At 37.6% G+C, this 24,363-nt stretch overlaps 1 protein-coding gene across 11 annotated transcripts in view; it reads left to right on the forward strand.

The window, feature by feature from the left end:
• Ryr2 (ryanodine receptor 2) overlaps positions 1–24,363 on the forward strand; it is a 505,092-nt gene that overhangs the window by 127,919 nt on the left and 352,810 nt on the right. For 10 of the 11 annotated variants that reach the window (XM_078023103.1, XM_078023102.1, XM_078023106.1 and 7 more), the window contains exons 1-2: positions 17,312–17,321; positions 22,617–22,691. In XM_078023103.1, the coding sequence (XP_077879229.1) occupies positions 17,313–17,321; positions 22,617–22,691 (84 nt within the window). In that variant the 5' untranslated portion in view covers position 17,312. Of the gene's footprint in view, positions 1–9,853; positions 9,875–17,306; positions 17,322–22,616; positions 22,692–24,363 lie in introns of those variants that run through there. The other variant, XM_078023113.1, reaches the window with a different exon arrangement.

Genomic DNA, 24,363 nt, shown 5'->3' on the forward strand with positions numbered 1-24,363 from the left:
TTTAAGTCAATTGTATTTTAATAGGCAATCATGAAACTCATCTTGGAAAAATAAGAGACCCAGAATAGCCAAAGCAATACTCTGCAAGAAGAGTGAAGCAGGTGGTATCATGATATGAGACCTTAAACTACACTACAAAGCAATAGTAACAAAAATGGCATGATATTGGCACCAAAATAGATTTGTAGACCAGTGCTACAGAATAGAGGACACAGAGACTAACCCACAACAACAAATGATGCTGGGAAAACTGGAACTTCATAGGCAGCAAAATGAAATTAAGCCCCTATCTCTCACCATGCACAAAACTCAAAGTAGATCAAGGACCTAGAAATTAGACCTGAGATCTTACACCTAATAGAAGAAAAAATAGGCCCAAATCTCCATCATGTGGGATTAGGCCTCAACTTCCTTAATAAGACTCATAGCGCAAGAATTAAAATCAATGGGATTTTAAATGGGATGGATTCAATCTAAAAAACTTCTTAGCGAAAGAAACATTCACTGAGGTGAATAGAGAGCCTACAGAATGGGACTACATTGTTACCACACACACATCAGACCACTAATCTCCAGGATATAAAGAACTCAAAAACCTTAACACCAAAAATAACCCATTCAATATATGGGCCAAGGAATTAAACAGACACTTCTCAGAGGATATACAATCGATCAACAAATATATGAAAAAAATGTTCAATAGCTCTACTAATTAGACAAATGCAAATCAAAACTAAGATTTCATCTCACTCCAGTCAGAATGGCAGTTATCAAGATTACAACAATAAGAGTTGGTGAGGATGTGGGGGAAACGGTGCACTCTTACACTGCTGGTGGAACTGCAAATTGGTACAACCACTCTGGAAAGCAGTATAGAGATTCCTTAGAGAATTTAGAATGGAACTACCATTTGACCCAGCTATCCCACTCCTTGGTTGACACCCAAAGGACTTAAAAACAGCATACTACAGTGATGGAGCCACATCAATGATCATAGCAGCATAATTCATAATAGCTAAACAGTGGAACCAACCTAGATAACCTTCAATTGATGAATGGATAAAGAAACTATGGTATATATACACAATGGAATATTACTCAGCATTAAAAGAGAATAAAATCATGGCATTTGCAGGTAAATGGTTCGAGTTGGAGAATATCATGCTAAGTGAAGTAAGCCAATCCCCCCAAAACCAAAGGCTGAATGTTTTCTCTGATACGAGGATACTGATCGATAATGGGGGGGGGCATAGAAGGAATGGAGGAAATTTGTATAGGGCACAGGGGAAGGAGGAGAAGGGAGTGGTATTGGGGTAGTGATACTGCTGGTTATCAGTGACGAGTTCTGCTTCCTCATGTGTTGAAATTTGAACATTAGAGAAGCATGCTGAGGCAACCATATAAAGCAAGGTTTATTAAAAAGAGGGTAACATGTACTTTTCCCGGGAGGGAGAAGGGGGCCATAGCTGGTATCCTGGTATCCCAAAAAGCAAGGTGTTCTGCCCTTTTAAATGTCCTAGGCTTCCTTTGTTCTACTATCCTCTTCCCCTTATCTTTCTCCTTCCTGTATAAGTGACTAGGCCTAGGAAATGCTTGCTGGGATGGCCAAAAGGTGGGAAACAGGTGAGCTGAAGGGGAAGGGCAGGATGGAGGAGCCCAGGACACATTAATTAATGATCTTAAAGCTTCCTGTAGGGAGGGGCAATTCCCAGACAGGTTACCTTAGAAATAGGTTAGAGCAGGGGGGAGGTTCTTGATAAAAGTGAAGGAAGGGCTCTGAAGGAATTAACATTTCAATCCCTCAGGGGACAGTCAACTGGGAGTCACTCAAAATTGGCCTCCTTGATCTGACCTGACTCGATTTATTTAACTATACTGGCTGTCTAATTATGGCTTCAGTAGGAAGGATGGTGGAATGAGATGGACATCATTACCATAAGTCCATATATGTTTCTATACAACCAGAGAAATGAAAAACTGTGCTCCATTTGTGTACTAGAATGGAAAGGCATTCTACTATCATGTATAACTAATTGGAACAAATAAATAATTCTAAAAAATACAGTAGACTTATAACCACATGCAAATGTTTTAATGAAAGTGTACAGAGGGACTTTCATTTAATTCCTTGTTGACTGGCAATTGGGTCACTTCATTAAATGTCTTATTCCAGAGAATCTGTGTATCACACACATGGTTTTATTGGGGAGGAAACCTATGGGCCCAAACCAAAGTTGTTGGAATTTTTGAATCTTTGGATGAGACCTTATTTGAAAATTTTAGAAAAAACACTCAGTAGTTTCCTTTTCAGTTTCCAGCCAGCCAGTATTCTAGCTGTGGAGAAAAGAAAGCTCCCCCAATTTAAAAAGTTTTAAAAGGATTTAATTAAAAGGTGATAAATTACTAAAAATAAACAGATACTAAATAAAAGAAAAAGGAGGATTCAGAGGCTTTGGAAACTTCTGAGGTAACTCAGCACTTGGGGAGGTCCATAATCCCAGAGAGACTTAGAAGTTCACTGAAGTGAGCCTGACACTCTAGGAAAGGTAGGGCTTTGAAATATACATGGTGTTGAGATGCAGAGCAGTTAGAACACAAATGGAAAGGCAGTCTTGTTGACGCATGTTCCAAGGTCTCGACTGTTTCTGGAACATGGTACAGTTATTAACTTGTATTAGATTATTAATGCCACGGATGCATATACAATCTCTAGGGTACCAACTAAAAGATTAATAAAGAGTAACCAGTAGCTTTTAGAGGGAGAATGGAATATCCCAGTATATGATTAATATAAAAGGAGGAATAAAGAGAAAATAAGAATACATGAGACTGAATCTTTTCTGAAATAAGATTTTCATGATGGTGCACAACTCTATAAATAAACTTTAAAGCACTGAAATTGTGTAATTTAAGGTAGAGAAGTTTTTGACATGTATATTATATTTTAGAAACTTTTAAAAGAACACGAGGAATAGGATACAAATAAGATGATAAATACAAACTCGTATTTTGGTAACAATATTAAATGGAAATGGAAAAAGTACTTCAATTAAAAATTATAGGCAGCGCTAGGGTTGTAGCTCAGCACAGAGCTTTGCCCCAAACTGCCAGAGGCCTGGGCTTGAGCCATTCCCAGCATGGAGGAAGGAAGGGACAAATTCATGCATTTTGAGACTTAATACCATGAGCAGTTGTATGTGTTTTCTCTGCAGAGGCTTACCTTGAGACGGTATCCCAGAAAGGAGAAAGGGCCAAAGTAACAGGTTGGCAAAGTTATACTTAATGGGCAAGTTGCATGGAAAGGACACTGGTTCAGTTATATTACTATGTGAAAAAGAATTCATGGTGAGGCATATTGCCAGAAATGAAAATGGGCATTTCATTATGAGATGGTGAGTTTATAAGAAAAATAAAATTATGAATTTACATGAATCTAATGACATATCTTTTAAATTTGTAAAGCCCCAAATGGACAAAATTATAAGGAAAACTAAACTGATCTGCAACATAACCATACTTCTCTCAATGAGGATATAGAATCTGAATAGCATGATTGATAAACACACACAAACATGTACCAAATACTGCACCAGATGTTGACAAAGTGCACATTTATTTCAAGTGCAGGTAGAACATTTACCAAAATTTCAAGTATAAATTTCAAAGGTTTGAAGTAATTTAGTATATTCTGATCATCAATTAAGCTAATAATATAAATAAAACTCATAAATCTATGAAAAAAGTTAATCACAGTGGAAAATTTACAAAATATTTCAAACTGGATAATGAAAAATGAGATATATCTAAAATTACTTATGCAGTTAATATTGTTGTGTTTTGGGTCCTAAATGCAGAATACTGACTGAATGATTACCTAAGTATTTCAGGAATATAAAACAAAGAAAATATTAAGCCCCCCCAAATGTAGAAAGAAATAATAAAGAGAATAATTTAACTTCAAAGAGGCATAGGGCATCAAAGTCATTCCATTGATACTGAAATTAAAAAAAAAAGTTCATGTTTCCCACTTTTTACAGAAAATTAAATGCATTATGGTCACAAAGAAGTCCAGGCCCACGTGACCTCCCTGGTCAGGTCTACCAAACTGTTAAGGAACCACTAAAATAAATCTTAAACTCTGAGAACAGTTTCAGCTGATTTTTATGAGCCCCACTTATAACCCTGATGCTGAAACATGACAAATACTTCACAAAGAATAAGCTCTCCTATCCAACATGGACATAGATCTACATAGTCCACAAAATAAGAGCAAATCAAATCCATCAATGTATCAAATACTACAACCAGGTTGGGATTCAAGAATCAATTATGTGTTCACAAAACCAATTATATGTCACCGTGTTCAGAGAGGAATGAAAAGTTTTTTAATACCATAAAAATGTTTCAAAAATTAAACATTTGTTTATGTAATACATGTCAATAAACTAAGGAAACTTCATTAAACTGAAAGAACTATATCAACAGACTGGAAAATCAATGAAATCTTATTCTTTCAGTACAGTGTTGAATGCAGGTGCAAAAAGTTGACACTTTTAGAAATAAAAAGTGAAGAAAAAACAGTGTTCAACGTGAATTACGGAGTTACCTTTCTATGTTAGCAAAAAGTAATTGCAAAGTAAAAATTTGTAAATGAATCCCCTTAAGTAGTATAATAAAACATCATATACCTGGGGATAATTCCAATGGATGATGTGTAAATATTTACACAGAAAATTGAAAGCATTTTGAAAGATGATCATTAAAAGAAGAAATGCTATGTCTGTTCATTACCAGGAGGCTTGGTATTATATAGATGGTAATTATTTCTACAATAATCCACAGATCACTGCAGTTTCCATGTAAATTTCGGGATCTTTCTCTTGTGTGAAAATTGTGGGCATTACAGGAAATGAAGAACGGTATATTCCAAATATAATGTTGAACAAATTGGGAGTCTTTGTCTACCAGATGTTGAGATTTCTTTTAATGTTATAATAATTAAGACAGTTTGTTAGCACAGAGATAGAAAAATAGGCCCTGATAAAAATGAGTTCTGAAGGAGACCCTTGAGTTCACTTCTTGACACATTAGTAGTTGACCTTGCAGGGCAATAGATCCTCATTCTGGAATGGGTTTGGGGTCTGCTGGACAGCTACCCTGGATGGAGAGATTACCCTTGGAACCTCCCTACCAACACACACACACAGATCAATATCATGTGAATTGTAGCTCTCAGGTGAAAGGTAAAACAATGACCTTTCTAGAAGATGATGTAGGAGAAACTTCCTGAGAAAATGCCACAGTAATGAAGGAAAAGATTAATAAATTGTATCCTACTTAAGATGGTCTGTTTATCAAAATTGCTGGTGGGAGGCTGAGAAGGTGGTATCCCTGCTGGAGCATACATTAGCATTGCATATATATGACAGAGGATCCATGCTTGAAAATACAAGTGCTCCAACAAATCCAGATAAGGGAAGATAGATGGCCTGATAGAGAAAACAGTAAAACTTAAACACTTCCTGAGGGTGGATGCTCAGAGGTATAAAGAGAGATGAAGAGGAGCTTCATCCAGTGGGTGTTGGACACATGAAGACAGAGCTGTGTTGGGGCCTCCTTGCACACCCAGGACAGCAGAAGCTCAAGGTACCAGTGATACCAAGTGTTGGTTGGGGAAGACCTGGAGCAGCTGCAAGCCATGCTTTGCTGATGGGAGTGTGGGTTCATAGGACCTCCTGGAAACCATCAGTGTGTGCTGTGGCCAAATGTTTATAAACAACCCAGTAATTCCACTCTTCATGCATACCCAGTGGAAATGTATCCAAGTGTTCACCAAAATGGTGGTGTTCTTCACAAAATGATCTGTCATACCCTCAAGAGTCAACCTGAATATTTATCAACATTTAAATGGATAAATAAGTTGGGATGTATTCATACAATGGGATACTCTGCAAGTAAGAAATAACTTTTAATAATTTCACAAACTTAACAATCTTTTAAGGAAGCTAAATACAAGAGTGTAGCCTTTTATCCAAAAATCAATAAATGCAAAACAAGTTGGTATGGGAGGTATGGAATCAGTCACCTTGGAGAGGGATAGAATCACAGTCACCTTGGGGGAGAATGTGATGGCGGTTTCTGGATCATGAGTTCTGTTCTGTTTTTAGATTTGGATGCTGATTGCATGGGCTTATTAGTAAAATTTTAACAAGCAATGCAATCATAATTTTTATATCTTTGTGTGCCTATTATGTTCAGTGAAAATGTAGCCCTTTCAAATCAGAATTTAAAAATTTCTAAATGACTTCATTATATTTTGAGTCCCCTGGAACACAGAATTTTCAATTCTTACCCCTCTTCCCCCATTTTTAATATTAAATAACAGGTACGATGTGTAGTTATTTATAGAATAGAGTTTGTTTGGTTTTCTCTGTTTAAAAAATTACAATGGGAATGTATCATAGGCATTCATCAAATATTATTTTTTCTTGTATCATGTTAGTACCAAAAACTGTAAATTCACAGTTGATATCTTGTTCTTATAACTATCTTAAAATGTTTATGTACATAAAAACAGTATCATTAGTGGAACAACTAGAGCTCATGTACTTGATGTTGTGAGAATCTCTAGTGTGTTGTGCTATTCTCTTGATGTTATGTTTTTGTGAACATATTCTATTAGGTGATACCTACCTATCATAAGGAATCAGCTGTTTGGCAATTCTGAATTCAACACAGATTGAAAGTATGAAACAAAAGAGAAAAGAGTGTTACACCTTGACCATTGAGTTAGATAGATATTCAACTGCAAGTTCATCTCCACTATTTAGTAACACGTGACTTTCTGTTGTGGAAGATTTGTAACACCTTTGTATTTCATTGGCTTCCTTACATGTGAAATGTAGATAACAAAATCATGAGTTGTACAGTTCAAAGACTGGTGCACAGTATAGTTATCCTCTCATCTGTGGTTTTACTTTCTGTGGTTTTAGTTGTCTGTGGTCAACTACAATTCACAAATATTAAGTGAAAAAAATGCCAGAAATAAACAATTTGTAAGTTTTAAATTCTGTGAGTATCATGATAAAATCTCATACCATCCTGCTCTGTTCCGTCTAAGAAATGAATTGTTCTTTTATCCAGCATGTCCATACTGTCTATGCTCCGCTCCTGATAGTCATTGAAAGGCCACCTTCGTTATCAGATGGACTCTCATGATACTTCTGTTTAGCTAGCCCTCACTTTACTTAATAATGGCCCCAGAGTGCAAAGCTAATATGCAAAAGAGGCACAAGGCATAAAATACAGAAGGACACATTAACACTAGTACTATGTAGCAATGTTACAGGGAATATAGGGGAAAAACAGTAATTATTTAGTATTTTCTGGGGTGTTAGGCATATACTGGGGGCCTTGGCACATATTACCCATGGATAACTATTGTAAGTATTTAATATGTGATATATAGATTTGATGATAATGAAATTATCATTACTGTCTTAAATAGTAAAATAAAGTTATTTGGAAGGAGCAACAAAACTTTTTTAAAGTTATAGAATAATTCATGTTTATGTGTTCTAAATTTTTAATTAAAATATGAATGCAAAATAAATGATTATGAATTAACTTTTATATTATATAATTTAGAACTATAAACTACAATCCATAAATAATTACTATTGTATTGAATTCTCATGTCCTCTGCTTAATCAAGTTAACATTTAAATTACTATTGTTTCCTTTAAGGGAAATATTGTTTTTATTTTAAAAATGAAGTTGCCTTTTTTATTAGTGTTAATATAAGAAGACATTTAATATAATTTCCTACAGATATAAGAATATTTATATTTACTTAAGTAATGGAATTGCTGTATTTCTTAAAAACCCCACATAGTTAGATAATAAGTTACTGGGAAAATGTTCATTTGTTTTATATGTTTTGTGGATTTGGTAATAATTCTAAAATTAAGTTCATTGTGAAGTCAAGTTCATTGTGAGTTTAATATTTCTCTTCCTTGATTGGTTCCATATAAATGGCTCTTCTCCTTACCGTTTTCAGGGATTTAATCAAATGAACCTTGTTAACAGCAATAGGAGGACGTGTCATGAAATTGCTCTGCTTTGCTTATGTGCAGTTACACCTCTGTCGTCCTTCAGTCAGTCTCTGAACCCCGGACTGTTTGTCTCGTCTATGTGTCTAGCTGATAATATACCCCAGCCCATGCTGTTGCTAGGCATCTCTCTGGGACCTGTTATGTCATTACTACTCATCCTTGCTTTCTAAAGTGTTATGTTTCTCTTCTGTAATATACGTCATTAAAATGCTTCCATTGCTGGTGATAGTTAATGACTCTGATGACAAGTTTTTTTGTTCATTCCACAGTGCCTGTCTTTGTGTTGACATGTTGAATATGTAGAAATGAACGTGATGGCATGAGATGTTTTTTGATAATTATCACTGTCATTAAAGCTATGTCATATTCTCTTTTCCTGAAAAATATGGAAAGGAAATCATTTCACAACTTTCTTGAACGGTTTTCCTTGGAAGAACATAAATGTAAGCGCTTGTCCTTGGAGGGTGGAAAAACACAGGACACCTGTACTGTACTAGATAAGCTGCTCTACTGCCTTTTCCCCCAGGGTTTGGGAATTGGACTCATTACTTGAATGGGTTAATATTTGAGTGAGAACTGGAACTTTCCATGACAATGAAAACTGCACACTGAAAGCCAGGCCTTTCCCTCCAGTAGTGTTCCTTCTTCAATAAAACCTGTATGTTTTTAAAATGCAGAGGAGAGGAGTAAGTTTAGAACCGGTTTTTCTGAAGACTAAATAAATTACAAGAGAAGCCAAAATACTCTTGCAAGTAACCTATTGAATTTCACCATGGCTTAAAAAAAATCTTCCTGTTTATTTAGATTGATATCCTTAATATCTTTTTATAATGTAAATGAATGTGGCCTCCCAGGAATTCACTTCCGAGGAATGGAGGTTTCTAGTTTTAGCCCAAGATTTCCCTCTCAGTGGCTTTTGCCTCTTACTTGTTAATGAATTTTCTGAGGAAAAAAAATTACAAATTAACTTAGGCATGAAAAGTCTGAAATAAATCTCAATTCTCACAGGACACGAACCACACATTCTACAGAAGCCGCAAATTATGGAAACGTTAAGACTGAGACTGTCCCTCAGTGATAGAATTTTCTATTCCAATTGATTTGCTCTGAATCCTGGGATGCTGTAGCGGTCTTTGTTCTATTTAAACTTTGGATGTAATTGTGGTCACTTGTGTTTCAGAAAATCACATAATTATGTGACCAAAACATTTATCACTAAATAAAACTTTAAAAATAATTTCATCCCCATATGATGTTGGAGTGATTTGACAAAACATGCCTTTTTCTTATAATGGACAATTTTATGTAATCCTCAAAAGAATGAGGTAAGAGGAATTTTATTTTAAATGTCATGAGAGAAATTATAGTTAGATGCTTTGTCTCCAAATTGATTTTTTTTTTTTTTTTTTTTTTGCTACTGAAGCAGGAGGCCTGGGATGTTTGAGAAGTGGATAAATGTTCATTTTTGTTTTTGAACATTAGAGAATCATTATTTCATATACCTGTTGTAGTTGCTGCCTAATGCCTACTGATGTTCTGATGGTTACATTGAGCTTTTTCTGTCTGATGAGATTAAATGTTAATTAGAAGTATGAATACTGTTTCTTAGACTTGGAAGTAGATTTTGGTGCAGGGACCACATTTCATTTGATTTAAAAGACAGTAGTTCAACACTGCTAGGTATTTACTTATTTGTTGTTTGTTTTTTAAAAATTTATTTTGGCTTTTTCTTTCCACAGCAAGTTGATGTGGAAAAATGGGTATGTGTTTCCTGTATTTACAAAGGAGCTGGGATGGAAAGTGCATGTCTGCTGTTGCCTCTAACCCTTTTATTTTGCTTCCAGTGTGGCTTGTCCCGTCTGTTCGCACTACCTGCTCTGGTGAGCAGACCCTTCCCAGGGGTGCTGTCAGGCTCTGACTCGCTTCAGATTTTGCTTCATGGGAGATGGGTTCTGTGAACACACTGTGCATCCACAGAGCTACAAAGCGCGTGTAGGATTGGCTTTACTTACACGAGGGTCTATGTACTTCTGTCCAACACGAAAGGTTTCGTTATTAACACTGTCTTTTGCCAAAGACTTGGCTGCTTAATCTCAATCTGGCTTAGCTCTTAAATTGTCCCCTGTACTATAGAAAAAGGAAGCTCAGTATATTTCTGTAATATTAACAAGTGAAGGTGAGAGCTGTGTCCTGTGGAAAATGCAGCTGGGACTTTGGAGGCTGCGTCTCGGAGCCCTGTGGTCAAGGTGTGTGATGTGAGCAAGTTACGTTACTGCCCTGAGTGTCAGTGTCCTCATCTGCTAGGAGAAGCTGAGTGAGTCAGTCTTTCCTGGCTCCTCCACCCAGCGTTCTAGAGGTTAGTATCTCACGGGGGCTCTTGTCCCCGCCCCACTTCCCACCAAGAGTGCCAAGCAGCTAGGCTCCTACTGGCTGGAGTCTGCTCTATGATGTCAGACCTGGCTCCTTGGAGGCTGGCTGAGCTGATGGCTGAGTGTTTGCTTTTTGTGCCCTCTGGTCCTAGGAACCCAGTTCTCTTGTTTGCAGGGTCTTCCTAGTTCTCAATGGCCCTCCAGGGCCTTGTCATCCCCAAACAACTTCATGGTCACCTTGCTTTCTGCAATTCTTTGTGTCTCATCTTTCAGCCCTTTATGGTTAGGAACTTTTGCTTTTAAATTTACCTTTTCCGTGGTAGTGGTACCAGATTGATCTTTGAGAACTGCCTCTTTTATGCTGTCTTCCTAAGGATCATCCTGTTCCTTCAGCACTAAGCTACTACTGCTTTCCTCAGCTCTTTCTTTGTGAAGTTCTGTACTTTCCTCTGAGTCTAGAGTTAAGATTCTGATCCACACTGTTCCTCATTGTTGTCTTGGTAATAAAAGCCCCTTTCCCCTAAGATGAGCTGTGCCACCTGTGTATGGTGTGTACCTTGAGCCCAGCATCCTAAAGCACCTCTGTCTCTCTCCATCTGGTCCCTTCCACTGTGTGTTTCTGTGCTGGATCCAGGGCAGTGTTTCTTGATGAACCACTCAAGTCACTTTATGTTCTCCTGGAAATGGAACCTACAGGCAAATTGTGACACGACTATCATTGCACGAGGTTACTCCTGTTCCTCTCCGCACCAGTTATTGATCTGCTGTTTTTCCCTCTTATTTCCGTAATAATCTCTCATCTTAAAATTTAATTTTATTAAGTTTATTTGTAAGTTTTTCATTAGGGAGTACCTTCTAGTTCTAAGAAGGTGATGGAGATGTCATTGAGCTGACATCACCAGGCTGAGCTTTGCCAGTGCCCTGTGTTGTAGCCTTATGTAGGCCAACCTTTGTGGGCCAGAATCTCCTCCTCTACAGGCCAGAATCTCCTCCTCTACGTGATTAGAATCCTTTTTTATTCTTAAATATTACCGTCATATTGGTGATAAAATACAGTGATGCTGAAATGTCTGTTCATTTACATACCATAAAACCAGAAGCTCTGCCAGGTCTGTCTCAGAACACTGATGCACATTCTATAGACAGGTGTTAATAAATTTCAGATGGGAGCTACTGCTCCCTTTGAGGGTCTGTTTGAACCTTAGGCTTTGTCCAAGTAGAAGCTTGAAATTGTCCTGTAGCAGCCTGACCTGGAAGGGCAACAATCTGGTCTGTCCCTTGGGTTATGCTGAAGCAGGTACCACAACCTTTCTCATATTCAGAGAGTAAAACGCCCCACAGTGGTCTCAGGCACACAAGTCTTACTTAAGTGATCACAGTGCTCCATCCCATGCAAGTGAAGCCCGCTGGGACAGCTCAGGTGCTCCAGTGAGGAGGCCTGGAGGCAAGACCTGTGGGAAGCGGTTTCTCACCTCCCCTGCCAGGTGCCACAGGCCCCCACTCTGTGCCAGGCTTCTGCCCTCTTCAGATGCAGTAGGAAGGAGCAATGAGGAGGTTGGCAGGATAACACTCTTCTGGCCACAGTGTCATATATGGGGCTAGCCAGGTATTCAAAGCTGTCTTCCTCCGCAGGCACTGGGCAGGTGTCTGGGGGAGCTACTTGTCACTGGAATGCCTGGCCTGCAGTTCCGGAGCTATAGACAAATGCTCGTCTTCTCGCTTCTTCCTCCCAAGAGCTCTTGGTGTCCTAGGAACATCCCAGGTTGGCTCTCTCCAGGGCCTCCCACATTGGCTTGTTGGCATTGTCTCCCCAGCAGAGCCTGTGCCAGCAGTGGGAGCCTCCAGCCTCTCTCTCTCTAATTATTCCATGCCCTGCCCCTGAAGACACTTTCACTGGGCAAGGGGTGATGGAAATCTCGGGAGGGGAGGAGGATTCTTGGCCTTCCAGCAGCTCTCTTCAAGACACTCAAGCTGCTGACAGCTCAGAGGTAGGTTGTCCGCTAGGAGCAGCAGATGAGGTAGGGTCTGCGGGTGGATCCCCAGCCACCGCCCTTGGTGTCCTTGATGGGTGTTATAGCATTGCACTAGTATTTGCCATTTTTTTGTTCTGGGACAGGTGTTAAATTTACTTGTGTGGACTATGTTGAACAACTGCACATCAAGACCTTTAGGAACTTCATAAACTTAAATATATATGGAAATTGAAATGACTTCTTGATCAGTTTTCTGATAGTGCTATTCTGGATAGCTTTGTCAAAGGCCAGTAAATCTCTATGCCTCTGCCCCTCCCTCATCTTCTCTCTCCCTCTTTCTCGATCCTTCATTCCCTTCCTCCCTCAGTCTCATCCTCTTCCTCTTCCTCAGTCTCTTTGGGGCATCTGTGCACCTGTGCTTAAACAAAAACTCACTGAGAGATGAAATGCTGCTTTTCATACTTTAAAAGAGAATCTGAGTCCTGCTTAGAAGGTAATTAACTGATCTTTCTGGCTGTTCTCCCCAGCCCCTCCCTAAGTGATGCCACTGGTTTGCAATACAGAGGCCTAGGATTTCGGGTCATGGTTGGGGATAGTAAAAGAATGGAACAGCCTGGGAAATTGCTGTATATAAAACCTTGTTTATAACCAAATGATGTCTTATATTTTTATTTTTTAAGAGAAATATCTTGATGTTGTAATTGTTAAGATATGTAATCAATTAAAATGTTCCTAACACAGTAATTATTTTAAAACGTGCCTTTTTACACACAGCTATTATTATGTGAGGGTTTTTGAAATGCTTTCATGTTACCAAAAAAATGGAATGCATTCATGTTTAAAGTGGATTGGAAGAAAATACAGAATCTTCTAAATCCTGATACAGATGACTTTTTATTTGTATACATATAGGGTAGGCTTCAGGTATCTTTAGGTCATTATTATCCACTATCCTCTGCAGAGCTCACTTTGTTTTTAACTTAGGGAAATTCTCTTTTGAGGCAAGCTTGGTAAAGAAGAGCTTTATTTATGAGCTCTGTGATACATAAACATTTGTCACAGAGATAAAATGTCAGGACTTAGAGTAGCTTTCAGAATCATTTATTTTCCTTTATCCTTCTAAAGAAGGACTAGATTGTGTGTGGGGTGAGAGGGGGAGGGTGGGAGGGGGAGAGGAGAGGGGGGGAGGGGGAGGGAGAGAAGGAAGGAGAAATCCATTACACCCCAAAGGAAAGATGGTCCATTTACAAGCTGTCTGTAGAGTGATTGAAAGGTTGAAAAAGAACATTTGCCACAAATCTGCCAAAGATATATAATGTTCTTTTTAAACATATCTACGTGCATGTTTACCAGATGCCAGTGACACAAGACCATGTTCATAGGAGCCATCAACATGAGTGGCATGAGAGCATTTCAATAGGAATTATATGTATAAGTACTTCCTTTTATTTATTTATTTATTGAGTTTTAGATCGACATAATGCCTTTATTTTTTTTATATGGTGCTGGGGATCGAACCCAGTGCCTCATGCATAATAGGCAAGCGCTCTACTAGACACTGAGCCACAACCCTGGCCCTGTGTATTACTTAAAAAAAATATTTTTTTTTCTTTAGTTGTAGATGGACACAATACCTTTATTTTATTTATTTTTATGTGGTGCTAAAGATGGAACCCAGTGTCTCATACGTGCGAGGCAAGTGCTCTGCTATTGAGCCCCAACCCTGGCCCTATATTGAAAGCTAAGTCCTGTCCTGATAGTTTGTGAATGTGCAGTCACTAAGTCTGTCTCATCAGTCCAGTCTTGGATATTTTCAGTGGGGGAACCATAGGAAGTTAAACACTGACATAGGATATCATCATCATAAGGGTAATAGTTTCACAAATATATAACTACATATGCTATTAGTGTATATTGATATATGTTTAGAACTTGGGATTGTTCATGCTAGATTACTTTTGTCTCCTACAATTACTGGGAGTATCCGTAATTAAACATCACCACCTATAAACCCAAGTATTTGGTGTTTTAACAACTTCTCATTCTCTCAACATAGTGAAGCAACAGATTTCTTTCTCACTCATAAAAGAGTTGGCGGTTGGAGGGTTATGAGGCTCCTAACGTCTCCTAGCACCCTACCTACCTGGAACTAGGAGGGCAAAAAGGCTTATCTTTGATGTTCTGTGAGCAGAGCCCTACACGCCACCTTCTGGGTGGAAGTTCATATTAGAGAGGACCTGCACTATGTTTTGACCTATTCTCTGATTATAGCACTTGGTAATTCCTTTTAGTGACCCCTACTGTTTGTTACTTTGTTGCTAATTCCTCATCTCTATACTTTTTGAGGTGCTATTTTAGCTAAAGCTTATTTAAAAGTTCTCACATAGGTCCTTATGTAAAAGCATTTTGTGTTTCATTTCATTAAACTGAAATACTGGCTTAAAAAACAAGATCAAGGTCACACACTGAAAGGTATCATTTGATAGAGGACCTTTGCTATATTGTTTATTTCTTTGCACTGTTAAGGGATTGAATCTAATTGTTCATCTTATAAGTGTCTAATATTTGTCAGTAAAGTTCAGAGTCAAATATTGCTGTTCAACTTGCTTTTCTGCTCTTAACTCTTTGTATTTGCTAAGATGCCTTGGGTCTTTTAGATCTGTACTGAGTGAGCTTATATACCAAGGACAGTTCTGCTTTTTGCCATCCACTTGACTCCCAATTCTCTGTTGGTGTTAAGATGTACCATTAGTAGTTTCTTCTCCTGGTTTTCGTGTTTAGGTGCTGCATAGGTGGTTTTGCCCCTGGCTCATGATCATATTTGGAGCTTCATTTGACCTGTCAGTTCTGCAGTAATTAAACAGCCTGGGACCCTGATTTACTGTTACTTGTACTTTTACCCTAAAGAACCCCCCACCCCCTGCCCCTACTTTGTGTTTGTCTGCAAATTGATCATCATCCAAAAATTTCTTCTAAGGCAAAAAGCAGGTCAGAACTCAAGCTGTCGTCACCCCTGCTCCAGTTTGCCTAATGAGATTTTAGCTCTTCCCTAGTGAAATAAGTCAAATTAATTTATTGCAAACCAGAAAGTGATATTCTCTACACCTGAAGAGTCTACTTTCTTCACTATTGATTATTCTGAGTTTCTTTTCTCTCCTCATGATGTCATTTACTTTGAAAGAGTGTTTTTATGGTTATTCTTTTCTTGTTTGATGCTTTTCATCATCTTTAGGCAGTGTTTACATTGAGATTAAAATAATATATTCATCTTCCTTGTTTTAATGGACTTTGCTTTATTCTTTGCCCTTGAACAATCTCTTGGAAAATCTCATAATGCTCTAACTTTGATATCTGGAACTTAAGCCAAATTGACCAATTAGAGATTTGCACAAAAAGTTAATGTTAATACTGTTGCAAATAATCTTCCATGCTCTTGGTTATCTTTTAGAAATTATAGGTATATGTACAGATGGATATTTTAGCTTTGCTAATTTGCATTATTCATTCCATCTTATTGCATATGCAGATTTTCTCATTTTATTTTTCCTGCAAACACTACTTAGAAATTTTGAGGAGCAGGCCTCAGTTATTCTACTGATCATTCTTTTTCTACTTTTAACTGTCAAAATCAGACTGAAAGCATGTTTTAAAGAAAAATACCCCAAATCTCACTCAATTAAAAAATCTCATGAAGAAATCTGTGATATACCATGTATGTTGGATTTTGTTTCTTTGAATAAAGGTTTAAAAATGCTTTTCCCCAATTCTGAATTTAATTATATTTCCATTATTAGTGAATCACATAGGCTTTTGATTAGTCAGTTTTGACATGGAAAATAAATTTCCTGATGTCATTCATCATTAATATTAGTTACAAAATATGTAATTGAACAGGCTATCTTTTTAAAACTGAGTGAGAAGGTTCTTTACGGTTGTCCTTTATAATAAAAACCATCAGTCTCGAAGGAATTTCCATAGGTATTACTTGTCTGTAATTTTCAGGGAAATAGTGTAATACCTATCATTATGTATATTAGGAATCTTTCTTGTGCTGATTTCTTTGAAACTAACGTGGAGATGTATGTCCTTTTGCTCTGGGATTTCCATTATGTTCCAAAGGCTAGAGTTAGTTTGGAAATGTGGCATTATTTTCCCTCCTCTTTTATTTCTGTATCTTTCCAGCAATAAGTCCAGGAAACTTGAGGGAATCTAGTGAAAAATGAAGGAGGATGTATATACTTAATGTTTTATAGAGAAAAAAGAACTCTTCTAATGCATGAGAGGAGAGTGTCATTTTAAGGGAAAGAAAGGAACATTTCTATGATCCTCTTTTAGGTTCCCTCCCAAGTCCTGTGGATGGAATTGCTGCCTGTTTTGCATGAAGGGTGCTCAGCTCATTGCAGCACAGTAGTTTAAATACACCTTACCTGCTTCTAATCTGTTTTTACCAAAGTTAGTTGTGTTGCTATTTATATCACTGCATTTATATGCAAAGAATAAAACAAAAGGTTTATTTATTAAGTATTTTTAGAGGATAAATTAAGATTATACCTCTTTCTTGGTGCTTAGATATCTTGTCAATTGAATAATGCATTTTAGTCAAGTGGCATGTTTTCACAGAAAATGGAAGAACTAATGTAAAAACACTTTTAAGAGTTTTGCTTGCTGCAGCTTTCCTCTAGCATGTAGTTGATACTAAATTTTGTGCAAAACAATGAAATTTATTTATTTTTATTGTTCAAATTGCTTCATTTAGAAAAATGGAGTCTTGGTAAATGAGATGTTTTCAAACAAGCATTTGAAATAATACGTACTTACTATTTTTTTCTCTTTTCCTTATGTCCTTACAGAAATTCATGATGAAGGTAAGAATTTGGTTCATATGCTATATATGTAATACTTACAGTATGTGTTCAGTATGGTTGTACATATTTTCTTTATTTTTTTAACTTATGACGTTTTTTCTTTACATTTGTAAGATTTTTAAAAATTAAACTTTGGAATTTTTAAATATAAAAAATAAATCACTTGTTCATATTTAGCAACTTCAACATTTAACATTTTTGAATCATACTACAACATGTTAAATTTAATTAGTCAACATTGGGAATTTCTTCCATTAAATCAACTTCTTAATAGCTGTTCTTATAGAAGGTTCAGCATGGGAATGACAGGGCACCAAGAAATTGCTGTTGCTTACTCCAGAACTAAGATTATTTCAGCCCCCTTTGATTTATCAATTAAAATTAATAAAATAAAAATAGTTTTTAGTTATTGATGTACCTTTATTTTCTATTTATTTATATGCGGTGCCTCACATATGCCAGGCAAGTGCTCTGACACTGAACCCCAGCCCCAGCCCCTAGAAAAAAGATTTTAGAAGGCGAAAAATGAAAAGACTAAATTCCATGGTCTTGTCATTGAAGGAAGATACCAGGGAAGGATAGAGCAGAATCTAGTCACTTGGTGATGTATGGTTGGAAGTTTGTTTTCTTTTTATATGCCTACCACATTTCTCCTGTAGTATTTGTAGGACTTAAGTTTTATACTAAAAGTTTAGAAACAGTAAAGACATTTATTTGTATTGAGTTAATAAAGGATTAATTTATAATATCAAAAGAACGTTATTTAGGAAAGATATAAGCTTGGAGAAGTGTCAGTCAAAACTCTGGACATGTGCTGGAAAGGCGGCTTTGTAGAAAAAGAAGCAGAGCTCTCCCGTCAGCTGTGGAGTTTTGTAAAAGCCTGTCGTTCAGGTTTCTCAGATATCTGGATCTGGTGCATCGTGGGCTACCCCAAGTGGAACTGATCATCTACAGGGAATTTGACAGTTGGGGTGAAATGACAGAAGCCTTCCATCGACAAAGACATGGAGCATCTTCTAGACTTCCAATAACCTCCGCTCTTATTTTTCAGTGGAAAATATTATCATTACATTATAAGGAGGGGGTGTTACCTGCTAAACTAGGTGCATCAAGAACAAGGAATTTGGATGGAAAACATATTATAAGCAGCAGCAAATGTGGATAGATCCTCTTCCTTTAAATATTAATCATGAAATTGGGTCTGAAAAAAACTGTTTTGCTTGCTAATCTGTATCTACTGTGTCTATTTTATTATCTCACCCCTACCCTAGACCCGCTCCAGTACCCTCTTGGCCTCCTGTTGGCCACAGGTGAAGGAATGGTTGTCTTGGAACAGTTATCTTTGGTGAGACTAGAAAGATGAAGTAGACTATGCTGAAAACAGGCATTATTCCTAAAGTAATTCATTGAGGCTTTGACGGCTGTTAACTCTGGGCCTAAGAGTGAACGGCTTGTTTTCATACCTGACTTGGATGACCTGGAAAGGTCAGGAATTGACCAGGAGAGGCACCTGCATGCAACTGGAGTGATTGGAGCCACTTGGCAGGAGAGGGCACCAAGTGCTCTTCTGCTCACACCATGTGCGCTTTGAGACCCACACCTGGAAGGTGTGGTTGAGCTGCTCAGAACCAGCTGGATGCTTTCTTGTCAGATCCCCTTCCTGATTGTTGGTGCTGAGCAGAGAGGTATCGATCCTGCCCTAAGCTTGGTCTCCTCCCTTGGAGACCCAAGTGAAAGACACCAGCGCAAGACAAGCTCTTCAGTGCCGCATGGCCATCCTGCTGGTGGTCACCTAGCTTCATGGGGTAGTTCGGTTTTGTCGTAAAGCCCCATTTCTCATTAATTGTTACAATTGATTGACTGCTTAAGGGTGGCAGAATTGTTTGAGAGTCTCCTGCAGCTGGGGACCCACCCTCCTCTGAGATATATTTCTGTTATTCTCCCTAGAATTACTAACTTTTCCATTTTCCAAGCATTACTATTTGTATTTAAAGGTACACTTAAAAGCACCTTCATTTGGGATCTAAGCACTCTGAAAGGGCTCCTGTTACTATACGTTTCTTTTATTGTCTATAATTTCTAATATTGAGGATATGTCTCCTTATTGCTTGAAGTAAGTAAACTCCTTTTTAGATTCTAGTGTTGAACTTCTAAAATGGCATGTGACATCATAGATGTCAAGGCCATGGGAAAGTTCTCCTGCAGACTCTGACTTATTTTTTAAAAATTTATATAGTTAGGACCTGGAATTTTGACAAATGTCCTTCATTGATTAGCATAGCATTTTTGTACAAGCAATATGGTCACAAAAACAGAAAACCTTAAAATGATGACATGTTATATTGTTAATGAAATAAATGGCTTTAATAAAAAATAATTCAAGAGGTTTATAAGCTGGTATATATCACAAACATTTAAACAGTACTGAGCCAAGTTCCCCAATTATGAAAGAATGAAACACTGAGCCAGTGATTTTCATGTGTGTATAAATCTCTTTGGTGCATCTCCATCATTATTATTCTTGTTTTATGGTTCTGCCCTGGTGCAATACCTCAAATGTTGCTTCAACAACCCAAATTGTCTCCATCTCAACAAAGAATAACAATAGACAAGTAAATTATGGTCCATGATTGATTGTTACTCTAAATAAATGTCCATGTAGGAGTATTTACATCAAAGCTTTTACTTACAATGATGGTTCCCTGATTGGACTTTTTTCTTTTCCAATGTAAGATTCATGTATTTTGGAAAAGGCAGGTGATAATTAATCCATTTTACACATAATTAGTTAATTTAAAGTTAAATATCCATGCTAATTTTTTAACCTTTTACAAGAATAGAAAATGAATGTATAATTTATTCATTTTTATTTTTTAGTGTTTATATATGACAGTGGAATGCATCACAATTCTTATTACACATATAGAGCACAATTTTTCAAATCTCTGGTTGTATACACAGTATATTCACACCAATTCATGTCTTCATACCTATACTTTGGATAATAAGGATCGTCACTTTCCATTACCTGATTGGACATTTTGGACAAGAATCTGTGAATCAAAGTATAGGAATGCCAGAAAACACAAAGTGGGTATTAAAATAACTTGTGAAGAATTTGAGGCAAGATTTGTTTAGGATACGTACAGCAATGTTGCTTAGACTTTGTTTGAAGGTTTTATATTAACACCATTGATCATCTCGGGGGACATGAGACCAAACATACACATAAGCCAGAAAAGCCAATTTTTGCTGAAAACTGATGTTTTTAAAAAGTCAAATTTTATTTACTACTTTTTGAAATGATGCTTGCCTCTCCTATGCCAGAAATACTGGGAGGTGTTTGGAAATGGTAGTAGCATTCCCTTCACCAAAAGAACAACAGCCTCTTAGAGGAGCCTCATCAAGTCCAAGAGACAGATTCCCCCAGAGCTGACAGCAGGCTCCTGGCTTTCTGGAGGGTCAGGGAGAAGGCTGGTGGTAGCTCACTAGCTATTACTGATACAGGGGGGAATCCAGGTGCTGTAAGCACCCAGTAGCGTCTTGGGGAACAGAGAGGGCCTCTGACAGTTTTGAAAAAGTGCTCTAAAGACATGTAATTCCAGATAATACTTGCGCTAAGAGGGCTTAACCTGCCTTACAGTGGGGGAGCTAAGACATACACACACGATACAGTCCGGGCTCTTTTGCTTCTTTCTTTTTACTGCTAGTGTGCAAGTCTTTTGAAGGCGATTGCAGGGGATTGTGTAAATAATAATTGGTAAATGAGTAATTTGAGTTTTCTAAGAAAACTTTGATTTGCAAGGCAAAGGAAAGGAGACTGGGGGCTTGTTATGAAATAGCTTTTTGACACCAGAACCTAAACCTCTCCTAGAGCATACACCCTGTAAATTTTTTTTTTTCTTTGAATGAGCAGGAAAGAGCATTTCTTTTGTGTAATACTACTTACTGGAGAAACTAGTAGTAGACTATATATAATATTAGTGTGAAAAAATGTGCTCCCGGCCACAATGTATTACAAATGTATTACAGAAAAAAATAAGTACACTCTCAAGACAGCCTCATTCTGTAAAGGAGTATAATTTTCAAAGTAGATTTCTCCTTTTGACTACTAAATATCTGCTAACATCTGTTTTGAGAATGGTTTTGGGTTTTTCAGGCATAACATGATTTTAAGGGATTATTTGGAACAAAAGGGAGGGGATATATTTTTTGAAAATAAGGAATAAAAGAATGGGGTATTGGAGTCCTTTCTCCTGTACTACTTATAGTACAGTCAGTATCATTACTCTTGTCCTTCAAGTCCTTACAGATTCCCACAGAAAGGAATATGTACTTCTTGACACGCAAGTCTATACCTTCTGTGATCTCACCATGATCTCCTTTCAAATTTCTTTGTTTCCCACTGCAAACCCATGATCCCTCCTCATTTGGGGGAAGATTGATGCTCCTCCAGACCATTATAATCATTTTTGTGCCAGGGTGCCCTTCTGCCCACTCCTCATGGAGCCTGAAATGGGGCTTCTTGCATCCAGTTTTTATTCAACAGGTGTCTGTTGAGCGCTTACTGCAGCCTTACATTTTGCTGGCAACTGTGGGTGAAACGAGGTCATTTTCCTTGAGTTCACTCTGGTCAAGGAGAAGAAGGTACTTGCAGAGCAGACGGATGAGGCTCAACCTGCAGGAGGACAAAGGGAGGGGCTCACTTTGCAGAAAGAGGTTGAGGTTTTATGTAGTAGGTAGCCTCTAACTCAAGTCTAAATGCATAGCTCAGAAGAGGCTGGGAAGAGGGAAGGCTCTGTCCCAGAACAGAGTAGAATGGAGGGGAGGGGATTCAGGTGTGTTCAAGCATAGGGTGATTGGGGCTGAGACCTAAAGGAGTAATGAGCGATTGTAGGGATGAGAAGTGTTGAGGCTGGGGTGACGAGAGGAGCCCTGAGTCTTGGGAAGATTCGTGCTTGAACTACACTAGGTTCTCATGGTGTGTTGGGCACTAAGCAAGGCACTGCCCATTAGGGACCACAGCTTCATGAGAAATGGAGATCAGTGTTCTGTGAACGAGCAGGGTTTGGTACTGGACTCATGTTGACCCTTCAAGAGCCAGAGCAAGTGCCGCCTGCTGTAGAGGCTTCCTCTACGGTTTAAGAGGTTTAAGAAATATTTCCATAGCACTTTGCATTTTTACTCTGATCTTTCCTACTGTCTTTCTCTTGGTATCAGAAGAGCAAGAGCTTTGTATTAGTTAGGTCTGCTGATCGGTGTGTTTCTCTTCTCTCCTTTCCTTCTCCCATGCAGACTGCTCAAGGTGGTGGCCACAGGACACTCCTCTATGGGCATGCCATCCTGCTGCGCCATTCCTACAGCGGCATGGTGAGTGGACTGCTTGATTTCACCTTCACATGGTCCTGTCTGTGCAGCTGGGATGCAGAGCCAGGAAATGTTGGTAACGCCCTTCAGCCATGGTATTAGTGAGCTTGGATGTATACCCTCTTTAGTATCTTTGTACCATTTTGCTTTTCTCATTGATAATGTGAAGGTTAGCTTAGATGGCCTTCAAGCTCCCTCTGTTCTATCTTTATAGGACTCCTATCTCTAATATCTCACTTTTGATAGTTTTAGGAGGAGAACACTCTAAGAACCAAATAAGAAATATGTCCCTTTTCTTTATGAAAGGATTAAAATACGCATTTAGAAGATAAGATAAAAATGCCATCTGTGAACTCCTATGTCAGGGTCTATCCACAAACTACTTTTCCTTCTTGACTCCGTGTTCTTTTTCCACATCAGCTCCTTCTTTAAACCAGCTTTCCATTAGACACCTGTGAGGCACAGAATTCTCACTTTCTATTTTCTCTGCATTGAAGTAACACATGAATGCATGCACACACATGTATATTGGCTCTGGGTATTGACTTCAGGAGCTTTTACTATTGAAATACATCCCAGTACTTTTTGAGACAGGTTCTTTCTGTGTTGCCCAGGCTTCCCTCAAACTTGCAATCCTTTTGCCTCAGCCTCCCCAGTTGCTGGGACTATAGGCATGTGCCATGTACACATACATACACACACACATGAACACACACATTTATATCCATATATGTGTGTATATATATTTGTTTTTGTGTACTTTATAAATGATTTATGTAGACATGTACAATTTATAAAAGCTTCATCTCATTCATTATAAAGCTTTATTAAATTATGAAAGCAATACATATTTATTCTATAATATTTTTTAAAGAGAAGGAGGGAGAGAGAGAGAGAATTTTAATATTTACTTATTTATTTTTTTTTTAGTTTTCAGCGGACACAACACCTTTGTTTTGTATGTGGTGCTGAGGATCAAACCCGGGCTGCACGCATGCCAGGCGAGCGCACTAGCGCTCGAGCCACATCCCCAGCCCAAATATTCTATAATATTTTTAAGTTGCAAAATAATTCTTTTGATTATACTAAGAGAAAACTGTTGGTGATTTTAAAGACATTTCCGTTTTTTCAGTTTTTAAAATATTTTTTACCTAATTGATGTTTTACTCTATAAATTTATATTTTGACTTTTTATCTGTTATCATAAAAAGAACATTTCCATGTTGTTTAAGTTTTTCATCAGTATAATTTTAGTGGTTATCCAATAGTCCAATATCTGGACATATAAAATAAATTATTCCCTTAAAAAAAGGAGATAATTCCATATTGTGTGAATTTTTCTTCTGCAGGAGAGTAAATATTGCCTCAAAGTCAAGATTCAGCAAGCACACACACTGTTGATTTCAGTCATGGATGTCGATGCAGTAACCTGTTTTTAAATGTCTAGAGAGAGAGGTGTAGGAAAAGTATAAGTGTGATATTAATGATGATTTACTAATATCATTTTAATTACTGTGTTACATCACATAAAAAGGTCAAATAAAATCTCAACAAGTGCTGATAAAGGTAATAAAACCTTTTATTCATTCCTAACGAAAAGTCAGCATTGACAATTATTTCCTCAATGATAACAAATATAATTATCAAATCAATGAAACTCTGAAGCCATTCTTGA

The sequence above is a fragment of the Ictidomys tridecemlineatus genome, chromosome 10 (assembly GCF_052094955.1).
Source record: "Ictidomys tridecemlineatus isolate mIctTri1 chromosome 10, mIctTri1.hap1, whole genome shotgun sequence".
NCBI lineage: Eukaryota > Metazoa > Chordata > Mammalia > Rodentia > Sciuridae > Ictidomys > Ictidomys tridecemlineatus.